The 12,416-nt window shown below is 37.5% G+C and overlaps 1 protein-coding gene across 1 annotated transcript; it reads left to right on the forward strand.

The window, feature by feature from the left end:
* Positions 1-243: 243 nt before the first annotated feature.
* Positions 244-9,106, forward strand: LOC146542212 (uncharacterized). Its single transcript, XM_085213903.1, has 3 exons — positions 244-1,967; positions 4,114-4,158; positions 7,632-9,106. Exons 1-3 carry the CDS (start codon positions 1,963-1,965, stop codon positions 7,987-7,989), a joined length of 408 nt encoding a protein of 135 aa, XP_085070029.1. The 5' UTR covers positions 244-1,962; the 3' UTR covers positions 7,990-9,106.
* The last annotated feature ends 3,310 nt before the right edge of the window (positions 9,107-12,416 follow it).

Below are 12,416 nucleotides of genomic sequence, written 5' to 3' on the forward strand. Positions count from 1 at the left end.
TCTTTGAAACTGTTCTAGTTTGCAGTAATCTCAGCAACTGCTTTTTCTTTCCAAGAGCAATTAGTGAATTAGCATTATTTATTCCAAAGAGGACAGAACAAAGAACACACTATTGATTTTTTTTTTTTACAGTAAATTCTCCAGACATCCAGGAATAATTTCCTCACTGGACAACTGATCTATCTACTTTCCTAGCCATATTATACTTCTTCTCTAGCTCTCCTTCAGATGGGTAAGTCCAAGTAGGGATGAAGGATAATATGTTAAGGGGTCTCTTTGCATAGTGTTGTTTTCTACCTTGGAGACCCAATTAAACATAAATTGCCTAGGGCTTTGAAGTGCCTTTAGAACTCGAAAGCAAATGCCTTACTCTGCATTGTAATTCTGTTTTTTAACATTTAAAAAATTAGCTTAATAAAACACATGTTTTATCTGTAAATTGTAGCTATTCAGAAACATTTCTGACTTAACTGCTCATCTGGGTAAGTAAAGACTACACATTAAGTAGAACACAAGTTAAATCAGGAAGTTAGTTTCCAATCATCGACTTGTAGAATGCATTGGGTGGGAAGAGACCTTAAAGATAATCTATTTCCAACCCGTGCTGTGGGCAGGGCAGCCACCCACCAGCTCAGGCTGCCCAGGGCCCTATCCAAACTGGCCTTGAGCACCCACAGGGATGAGGCACTCACAGATTCTCTGGGCAGCCTGTGCCAGTGCCTCACCACCCTTCGAGTAGAGAATTTCTTCCTAATATCTAACATAATTCTCCCCTCTTTTAGTTTTAAACTATTCACTCTTGTCCAATCACTATTTGTATAAAAAATTGTTCTGTCTCCTGCTGATTAGCTCCCTTTGAGTACTGGAGAGTCACAGGTCTTGTCAGATCCTTCTCTTCTTCAGCCTGAGCAAGCCACTGCTCTTAACCTTTCCTCATGGGAGAGGTGCTCCAATTCTCTGATCATCTTTGTGACCCTCTTCTGGACGGACTCTACTAACTCTGTATTTTTCTTGTGCTGGGAGCCCCAGGACTGAATTCAGTATTCCAGATGAGGCGTGGTCACAGGGGCAGAGTAGAGGGGGATAATCACCTCCATCACCCTGCTGGACTCTGCTCTAATGATGCTGTTGGCTTTTCAGACTGCAAAAGCACACTGCTGGCTCACATTAAGCTTTTCATCTACCAGGATCACTCAAGTTCTTCCCAGCAGGGCAGCTCTCAATGAGGTATTCTTCCAGTCTATACTTATGTCTGTGATTGCTGTGACCCAAGTGCAGCACCTTGCACTTGGCCTTGTTGAACCTCATTAGGTTCACATGAACTCACTTTTCAAGCTTGTCTGGGTCCCTTGAATGGCATCCCTTCTTTCTATTGTAGCATCCCTTCCTTCTGTAATTTAATACTCTGTTTAATGAAGTTACCTCTTTTATCTAAAAAGATGCATCCAGTCTGGGAAATGATGTTGAAAAAACACAGCTGATGCATTTTTCTCCTGCTTTTAATATAATAGAATAGTAACAGCAATAACAGCAATAATTATAATTTCCACTATATTGTAATTCTTAATTGAATTTGGCAAGTTCCTTGACTGTGTTCCTCCTGCCACTTATATACAAGAAAAACAATGTCGGTATTCCAGAATGAATAATAATAATACTATATTCTATACTATACACTATAATAATACTATATTCATGTTTTTTGTCTCAAGATCTCAAAAGACTGTAGAAATAATAATGGGTACGTGATCCAAAACCATGATGACATGAGAAGCACATTCATTTCAGTTATCTATAAGCTGACACCAGAAAAAGAATTTGTTTGAGGAATGAACTAGGAGAAGAAGAATGAGGCAATCATCAACTCCTCTGCTAAAGGGCTGTTGCTTCCCGTTGTAACAGCAGACAACAGAGATGTTTTGGATATAGAGATAGTTTTAAGGGATTCTCTGACTGAGATGGATGAGGTAAAAAAAAATATATTATTAATTTAATATTAGCTTTTAATTTTTACATGTTAACTTCAATTATTGGAATGAATGAATTTGTTTTGACCTCTCAGCACCTGAACTTCCAGCAAATTAAAAAAAAAAAAAGAAAAATATCTTTTGAAACACAAATATATACATGGTTGATACTAATCTGAGATGCGCAAATTTGGGACATGGTCAGAGGAATTAGATATTAGCTATGTATCAACCAGAAAACCAGGACAAATCAACAGTTTCTGTAAGATAAGAACTGACAGATTTCCAGATGCTAAATAAACCAGATAGATATCTGAGAGAATCCAGGCAACAAAGAGTTTGTCAGATAAGGATCTCCTATTTGACATGGGCAAATTCTGCTCTATGAATGAATTCCGGAGATGTACATCTGTTAAGAAACTCAAGAGCTCCCCACACAGACAGAAAAATTTGCACTCTAGCATTTTCTTCCAATACTGTACATAAATGCTAAGAGGAAGAACTTGCATGGTTATTGTTATTAATATCACCTAGCAATCTTTGACAGAACAAAACCAATCCTTCAGTTTGACCCTCAAAAACTACTTCAAATAAATCACAATAGAAAGCCTATTTAATGGGTGAATAAAATATAGATAAAATAAAAATATAAGATATTTAGGTAAAATTAACTGCAGAGGAGAAAATAGCAGTCAGCTTAAGTACACATTTAGATGGATGGAAAACTGCAGTGAGAGTATTCAATTTTGCATTCTTTTTTTGTGTTTCATTAGTCATACAGTTCGTATGTTGGCGATTTAGATATGATCTACACTGGACACCAGTTGCCACAGATTTTTGAAAGAACACCTTCCATCCATAACTATCATTAGAGCATGAAGCAACTATCCCAAACCATTTAAAACATAGTGAACATTCTAATACCGGAACATCTTAGTCAAGTACTCAGTTTAGTTTGTGTTTCAATAGCAGGGACTGAAAGGAATATACAAGAAATGAAAAACTTGTTCTTCTTATAGGCACCACACATACATGTAAAAATCACCTACTTCAGGTTCTACAAACTGAACATAACTTTTACAACAGGAGCTTGTGTAAGCAGTTCCTATATGTTTTAAGCTAACTCAGTTACAACTTGAAAACTTGAAATAGATCGTCTGTGCATTTGTTGAGATCTTAAGCACTGTGGATTTTCACTGTATGTGGAAATACTACAAACAAAATGAATAGCAAACTAGTAGGGGTGCAGAAGTCAGAATTGGCTGCTTTGAGGAGAACAGAGCAGCACAATGCCCTGCACTTAACTCTATAGCTTTAATATACCAGACCCAAGGCAGTTTTAGACGTTCCTGTAAGATAACAGTGGAGTTCAGTGAGGAATTAAGTGCCAGAAAAACCAATGCTTTAGTAGCAAAAAGGAACAGCTTGTTCTCAGGGGTATTTCATGCAGGGTGTTCACAAAGGGAAACACTCTAGCAACGTTCTATTTTGCTGATTAATGTTCTTAATGTCCCATTGCCTTCAAAAAGTTAACTATCTGAAAGGCACATTGTTATTTCTATTTTGAGAGATGATTTAATAGGCTTTGGGGACTGAAGGAGGTTACACATACCTATTTGAGACAAATTGGGAAAAGAAGAATTCGAAGTTAAGACTAGATCATTCCTAGTCCAGCAGCTTTTTAGAGTGGGAATTAAAATGGCTATAAAACACTTGTTTTGACTCCAGGAGTAATGTGGTGTCACATTCCTGGTAAGGAAATAAACAGTGAGTACAACAGTTGCTCTTGAACTGGAATTCAGTGATGTGATAGGACTTCCCTGCTTCTACAGCAGAGAAACATCAACAGAAACAAAGGGAAAATCTTATGATTACCTTCACTTGCCACAGATGTGCAAGTCAGAAACCACAGATTCCTCAAATAATATCATATATGCACACAGTCCTGAAACTCAACTAGGTACATTCTGCCCAGAAATAAGACTGTTTAAAATTTTGCCCTACTGCACTTCATCTCCTGCTGACTATACTCTCTCACACATTCATCTTGTCCTTGAAAATAAATATAAGCAAAGCACTTCTGTATTCATTTGTGTCAAATGAAAGAATTTCCTATGTAAAAATGTGTTTCCACTTAATTTCACAGCCTTGAAGAAGCAGAAACATTCAGTACCTTGTCAGGAGGAGAGAGGTTTGTATTCTGAGGATAGTTTAATTTTTAAAATTATCGTTCAAATTTGTCTGACAATATCAGCAACAGGAGTCTGCAATAACATCTTGAAGTAATATTTTCCCATGAAAATTCACTCCCATTTGTTAACAGCTACAGCTAAAATTTGCTGTACTTCTTTCCTTAGCATTCATCTCCTTGAGTTAAGTCATATCACTTAAAAGTTGGGGCACTAATTTCCTTTTAGTGAAACTTTAAATATTTCAAGGTTTTTTCTTTCAACTATTTCCCAATTAAAGTGTTCTAACAAATTTCAAGCCCTTCCTTTCTTCATTATTTGGATTTAATAATATCTCCCTCTGAGAGCTGAAATTTTGCTTTACAATGCTGTCCTTTCTTTTCACAGCAACTGACTTTCTGTTTGCTGAACTCTTTGCACTATCCTTGGATTTGCACAGGAGCAAATGGATATATTGCTTTATTAATTGGCCCTTTAAAAATTCATTGTGCACTTTGATGTTTAATATTTAAATGCAATGTTCTATATTTGCTAGCTTCATTTTTTTCCTTCATAAAAAGGAAAAATGCAAAAGCCAACCAACCGAACAAAAAAACACAAACGAATCTGTGCTTTTCGTGAAAATGATAGAGAATTTGTTGTGGGTTAACATTCAGAAGAGATAATATTCCTTCAGCATTAGCATGTTTTTAAAGAAGTTTAAGATCGTGCTACCTTTCAAGTCCAAAGATAACTTGTCCATCATACTGGACACGTACTGTGGTATCGTATGAAATCTGATTTCCATTCTTTTCCATTTTTGCTCATGACTGCTGTTGTCATATAAAGCCCATTACCAATCAACCAGATAAACAATTAACAGCAGAAGTGGGAGTATTTTAATTATAGAATATTATATTTCATAGTTAATGCTGTTAAACACTTTCCACTTAAATGTTTGCTACTAGTGAATGCTAAGCTCAAGAGTGATGCAACCAAATGCACAATTAAGATTTCAATCTTCCTACTTCGATGGAAAAAGCTGTATGCTGTCACTGACACTGACAACAAACCAGAGTTAAAAGCAGAACTTGCAGAACCTGGGATATTTGCATTAAATTGTATCTTCATTGCAGATTTCTGATTTTGAGCAAATCAACTGCAACCTACTAGCTTTCATGAACAGATCCTAAATTGTCCTACCTGTGCACAAATCATAAAATGGGAGTACTGAAATTCCTGTTGATTTATTGCTTAATTTCACAAAAGCCTCTGGGAGTACTTTCACTGGGAAAACTGCCTACAGAATTGTTTTTATTCAAGTACCAAGCTTCCAGGACTAAGCAAAGAGGCACAAGAATTTGTCAAGATGCATAAATATTACATTCCTTCATCTAGTTCACCTTTAGCTCACCAAGTCCAGTGGCTGATCTCAGAACATTTTCATGCTGCTTGTGTTTCTCCCATTTCATTACCTGGATAGGTGGCACAGAACACTACCTAGCAATCCATATACCAGAAGGCCAGAGCAGCAAAGCTAGCCTTGTACTAGCTCTTCAGCTGGCACAAAGATCCTTCCCTCTCTCATCTCTAACTAAGCAACAATACTAACTGTTACCACTTTCCTTTGCACCATCTTCCTTTTCTTATAGAACTCTTCATTAAATCAGCTCTAACCATAATGGTGCCATCCCATTAAAAAAGGGTGTGGGGGGCTCTTTGTTTTATTTGCTAAGGATAGTTTTTCTCTGGGTTATACTCTTCTCAGCACAGAGCTCAAAAACTTCAAACCTAGCACAAGGAACTGGGAAGAAGCATGTGGCTAATAACAAAGGGGAAGCAGTAAACAATAAACTTGTTTACCACAAGTGATCAGAAAGCACTTTTTCATCTCAAAATCTGTGAGCCTTCTCAATAAATGCAGATTTTTAGCTGACAATAACCTTAATTCCCACCTATTGTAAATTCTTTTGTTTTCTGCCCATGGTCATCCTCCGAAATAAGAAGTGTTATTTTGCAGAATCAGATTTCTGAGTGCTTCAGGTTTATGCAAGTAAAGCCAGGAAATGTTATCTGAATCTGCCAATCAGTGACATGGAAAGAAGTGTTTTTCCAGACACTTCCCTCAGTAAATATTGTAAGAGTTTACCAGATCTACTAGCCAGCTGCAGAGACACCACCTGCTAGACTCTTACTTTTCCAGGGAAGAAAATCTTTTTCTCTCACTCATGATTTTTGCTATCCTATACTAATTAAACACTAGGATTTAATCACTCCAAAGGGAAAAAAATTAAATAAATAAACAAGCATCAACAGTAAAACTTCTTTTACCACAGTTGGAGAAAATTTCTGAAATACAGATTGAAAACATCATTCTGAGAAGCATCTGACAAGAGTATTATACAAAATCAAGACACTGGCTTGTTTCCAAATGGAAATCGATGTAAAATTAAGACAATAATTTACCAGATGACAAATAAAATCATAAAAAGATAATTTGTCAGATCCCATTCTGTTGTTTTCCTCTTCAGAATTCCTTGTACAACCCTCAGTTATATCTTCTTCCATAGTGTTTCTTTTTAATGTATAGTGAGGTTATGCACTGTTGATGACTAAGCAACATCATGAAAAACTTAGAAAACAGCAGGTTAATCAGTAGACCACCGCCAGAAGTTTTATTTTCAGTTGTCTGTCTTAATTAACTCATAACTAGAGAAGAAACCTTTAAAAACATTCTCCCAAAGTACTCTGTGTGAAGTAAATTCTTTGGCAAAAGGAGAGCAGCCCTCAACACAGCCAGAAAGGTCATCCACAGTCACTGTCAATGGCTTTTCACTGAGGGTGCACTCCTACGGCTCACCAGGGTGAGACTGACAGAGCAGTCTCCAAGGGACAGTGCAGCAAAGGAGGGAATTTCCTAGCATTGGAAAGGAAACTGGGAGTAAAGCAAAGTGAGTTAGAAATGAGAACCAACACTCATTTCTCCCAGATGAGACTGTATTTTCCGGGTGGAAGAAGAAGAGAACATGGATACCAGACTAAATTTAATGTAATTTAATGGCAGAGCTAGAATGTCAAGACTGTGAAAACCAAACGTGCCTGTTGGAATTTTAATACGGTCTCCAACAATTCCAAATCCTGCTGAACATGCTCTCAGACTTTGAGGGAGGTGCTGCTATCAACAAGAGCACTTTGCTGGAAGTACTATTGAGAACGTTTTTGTTACCATTATTGATCAATCATAATCAACAGAAAGAATTCAGCTTTTGATCTATATCCAACACTGCATTAAGAGAACTGATTTATGAATTTATGGAAAGTACTGCTGAATAAAATTGAGTAACATGTATATAAGCTCATATGTACAAAAATATTCCATGAAATAATTAAAAATATTTACTGTTTTATCGACTATGTAGTCAACTCCAAGGTGTATATTGTAAATTTCACTTAAATGTTTTTCCTTTTATTCCATCTCCAACATGTGCACCCTCAGTAAGTTTGCAGACGACACCAAGCTGGGAGGGAGCGTTGATCTGCCAGAGGGGAGAAGGGCACTGCAGAGGAACCTGGACAGACTGGATCGATGGGCCAAAGTTAACGGCATCAGTTTCAATAGGGCCAAGTGTCAGGTCCTGCGTTTTGGTCACAACAGCCCCAGGCAACCCTACAGGCTTGGGGAGAAGTGGCTGGAAAGCTGCCTGATGGAAAGTGACCTTGGTGTTCTGATGGACAGTCGGCTGAACATGAGCCAGCAGTGTGTCCTGGTGGCCAAGAAGGCCAATGGCATCCTGGCTTGTATCAGGAATGGTGTGGTGAGCAGGACGAGGGAAGTCATGCTGCCCCTGCATTGATGAGGCCTCACCTCGAATACTGTGTTCAGTTTTGGGCACCTCAGTACAGAAGGGACGTGGAGGTACTGGAGCAGGTCCAGAGAAGGGCAACGAGGCTAGTGAAGGGCTTGGAAAATCAGCCCTATGAGGAGAGGCTGAGGGAGCTGGGGCTGTTTAGTCTGGGGAAGAGGCGGCTGAGGGGAGATCTTATTTCTCTCTTCCAGTACCTGAAAGATGCTTACAGTGAGAGCGGGGTAGGTCTCTTCTCACTGGTGACAGGTGACAAGACGAGGGGAAATGGCCTCCAGTTGCGCCAAGGTAAGTTTAGGTTGGACGTTAGGAAACACTTCTTTACAGAAAGGGTGGTTAAACATCGGCATAGGCTCCCCAGAGAGGTGGTTGAGTCACCGTTCCTGGACGTGTTTAAGAACTGTTTGGATGTGGTGCTCGGAGATATGATTTAGCAGAGGGTTGTTAGAGTTAGGGTACTATGGTTAGGCTGCAGTTGGACTTGATGATCCTTGAGGTCCCTTCCAACCTGAGTAATTCTATGATTCTATGATTCTATGTGAAGGAGCTACATTTGAAGACAGACAGGACCCAGGCATGCTCACCTGCTGAACAAACCTTTGGTCTTCTGAAGGAACTAGTGCCATTTGCTGAAGAAGGAATGCCCTCTACTGCTCGATTACAGAGCTGCGCTATGGCAAAAGAGCCGCTCGGAAGCAGATGTGACACGAACTGAAATAAAGCTTTGAGAAGCAGATGAAGTATTAGACATAGTAATTACAATACCATCAACAACAACGTTTTCTTATACTGTCTGCCTCAGAACTATTAGGAAATATTAAACCATATGTATAAAGCTGAATGTTCTTTAAAAGCTGCATTTCTATCTGCATTATTATTTATTTACTGTGATATATCTTCATAACATGGCCCCAAACATTTCATTTCAAACAAATGTATAAAATCAAGCTTAATATTTTCTCTGTAATGCTTGGATGCTTAGCACCTTGATTTTTTTTAAAGACCAATGTTATTGCTTTCAGAGATTGTTCTGGCATTAATTTTGCTTTATCTATTCACCAATTCTCAAACTTAATAAATTTTCCTATACAGCAACATGTGTATAAAATTTGTATGCAGTAGTTTAATCCTTGAAAAAGTCATCTAAGCTTCTTACATCTCTAAAAGTTGCATTTACAGCATACAGATTTTCAGCTGAAAACGACATAGAATTGCTGTAAAGCATCATCAAAAATCAGCGGACTTAGGTATTTGTCTTTTACACTAGCAGAGAAGAGAGGGAACTATGTACGTGCTCCTCTATAAAGCTTAGCTCAGATCCCATCCTGTTCTATATCAGATTTGTTTCTAAGAAAACCCTCTGTTTCGCTTAAAGGGAAATTTCTGAAGTGCATTTTAAACAGTCACCAGTTTGTACCTCCAGCAACAGGTAGTCATTTTTTCCATCATTGTTTTCACCTATTTCTCTGACAGTCCAAATAATTAGACACAGAGTATACAGATATTTGCTTCTGTGTTTGTTTTTCTGTGTTTCTGAAATGGCAGCTTTTGGGGGAGAAGAGCAGCACAAAAACAATTGCTATGCTCTTTAAGTAGGGATTTGCAATTTACAAAGAATTACAATATTCCTTAAGAACACTGGAGAGCAGATTTTTGACAGATCATATAATTGTCAGATATCCAGAGTAGTGAAATACTGCATTCATATGAAATAAAATTCAGTCACTCCTTCCACTGATTGATTGTTGTATATCACCTAAAAAAATTGTACAAACTCAAAGATAAGCAACATCTTGACTGTTCAAAAGCACACAAGTGATAAACTTTGGGATTCATTTTTTCTGTTCCAGATAGTACTTCAGTTCTACAGGATGAGCTTTAGACACTGTGGGAAATAAAAGGAATTAATACAAATGGTCTGAGGAGATTTTCTCATCTGGAGAAATATGCAGAAAACTGAGTTGGAAAACAGACTATTAAATCAGGTAGATGTACATTAGCTGAGAGAAAACAACACACACTGTAAGAAATCGTGGAAAATAGAATTTTGGTACATCAGCATGTCAATTACGCCTCAGCATCCTCAAAATACAGACATTTTCAGATCTCTGTCAATGAAGACACAATTTCTAGAACAAGAAATCACATATTTCTAAGTTCAAAAATGAAACAAACATTAAAAAAAAAGTGTCATACATAGAATGGTACACATAAGCTTATCACATTTTCTGAAAACATCCGAAAACAAAAAGGCTCGTAGCTTTATGCTACGCATAGACAATGTGAAAAAAAAGACTACATGTTTATAGTGATGTCAGATGTCCCAGTCCTTCCTGGCTAGAGAGCAACCTTCTTTAGAGGATAAAAAAGGAAAACAGCAAACATTGATCTGCTAACTACACAAGCTCTTCAAAGCATGTTTGATCAAGGTTATTACAGTGCTTGTATAACAGTTAATTATCACACTGACACTTATTTCCACGTTACTCATTCTCAACAAATAACGGGCATGGGGCGCCCCCACCACAGATATTCGTGGCTTCTCGCGAGCATTTCCTGGACTTGCTCTGAAATTCTGGCCATTAGCTACTCTTCCTGTTTCAAGCAGCTACTTCTCTGAGCCCACACAGCAGAAACAGCAGTGACAATGACTACAGTGAGAGCAGCCAAAATCTTGTCATTCTTCAGCTTTTCAGGTCTGCTTCCAATACACACAGATGCACTGAATGGCTTAGTAATAATTATGCATGTGCTATGGTTTGCAATACTTCAGAAGTACTCCCAAGATCTTACAAATTTAGCAATTTGTTGCATTTTCACCATTTTGTGAAGAAAAGCTGTGTGTTCAATTTTCTACAGTAATAAACAAAAAATGTCATTACAATGCTGCACCAAACGGAATATGTAGCGTCAAATACCTTTTGTTTTCTGTGAATAGATAAAATTTCTACATGCATTTGCCTATAAACATTAGGTATTACATAAAGATATATGCGTACACCCATGTTCGTGTGTACAAATCAATATATGCAAGTACAAAAGTTGCTCTGAAAATAATGCCTCATATTTATTTCCGTGAGAGCTACAATAGATACAAAGAGCCCAACAGCAGTATTTGATAGATTGTCAGCAACAAAATATCATTTTTGAATGCAGTTAACATCATTAGCTATACATGTTCACCAGCAATGAACAAGAGCCTGCATGCCAAGTTCTTTACAATCCATGCCAACAAAAGTGAATTACTGTCACTCTCACCACTGCTGAAACGCACCACTCACCAGCTCACTGTGCTCACATCCACAAACTTTCAGCAAGTGACAATTTATGTCAGTGCAAGCTATTTTTTCCACAGAGGAACACAACACACCTTTGCTTCACACACCGTTCCGTGTCAGATGCTATTTTGTCAGACTGCCCCTCTGCTGCCATCTGTCATACAACAACAATGTAATGGAACATTGGTGAGAAGGCCTCTACTGCCATACCACCAGCATCTACCTCAGACATCACGAGACAACATTATAAATGGGAGACAGGAGGCATTACTTTCAGAGCAGCCCTCGTAAAATACAGCATCAAACATCCTTTCTGTTTGAACACGTACAAGATCTATGTGTTTGCCTACGATATTAGGTACTACATACCTATGTACATGTTCATGTATGCACACTTGTGTACTGATGTACGTATGAATCTATGACATTTCCATACTCAGAATGAAAAGTTTACCAGCATGTCAATTTACCACGGAATTTTAAAAACATGACTCTAGACACAGCAGTACTGTTATGTATTTTTGGCTTGTGTGAAACCACTGGAAGAATGAGTGTTCTCCAACTTCTGCTTCCTCTGCTGCATGCATGAAGCATATCAGCTGCCCCAGAAGGCACTGTGATTCAGAATAACCAACCATTTTTAAAGAGCAAGATTCCTCTGTCTTCGTAAAAAAAGTACTGGATCATTGAAAGCATTTTTTCTTAAATTTGTCAAAATTTTTTATTACAGAATATTTTTAAGTATTTTACTATTTTATTATATTGTTATATATATTTTAGTTGCTTTTTAAGTGCAGCCTCTAATACACATGAATTACTTCATTTCCATTAAAAAAAAAGTAAAAAAAATTATAGTAATGTCAAGCTGATCTCTTCTAAACTTGCTCTCTCAACCCAACATCACAAGCAGGTATGAATGATTTAATGTTGTGCAAGAGAAACTAATACAGAGTTTTAATCCATACAGGCAGAATACTACTACTACAAAAACAGAGAAATCATTTCTTTATTAATCATTCAGATATGTAGGATCATTTATTCAATTCTTCAATCTCATCAGCAGAATTACAATACAAAAATAATAAAAAAAAAATAATATTAGAAAGCAGTATTCAAACTAAGCAGCACCGTATTGAAAGA

Source organism: Meleagris gallopavo, chromosome Z, assembly GCF_905368555.1.
Source record: "Meleagris gallopavo chromosome Z, MGAL_WU_HG_1.1, whole genome shotgun sequence".
Taxonomy (NCBI): Eukaryota; Metazoa; Chordata; class Aves; order Galliformes; family Phasianidae; genus Meleagris; species Meleagris gallopavo.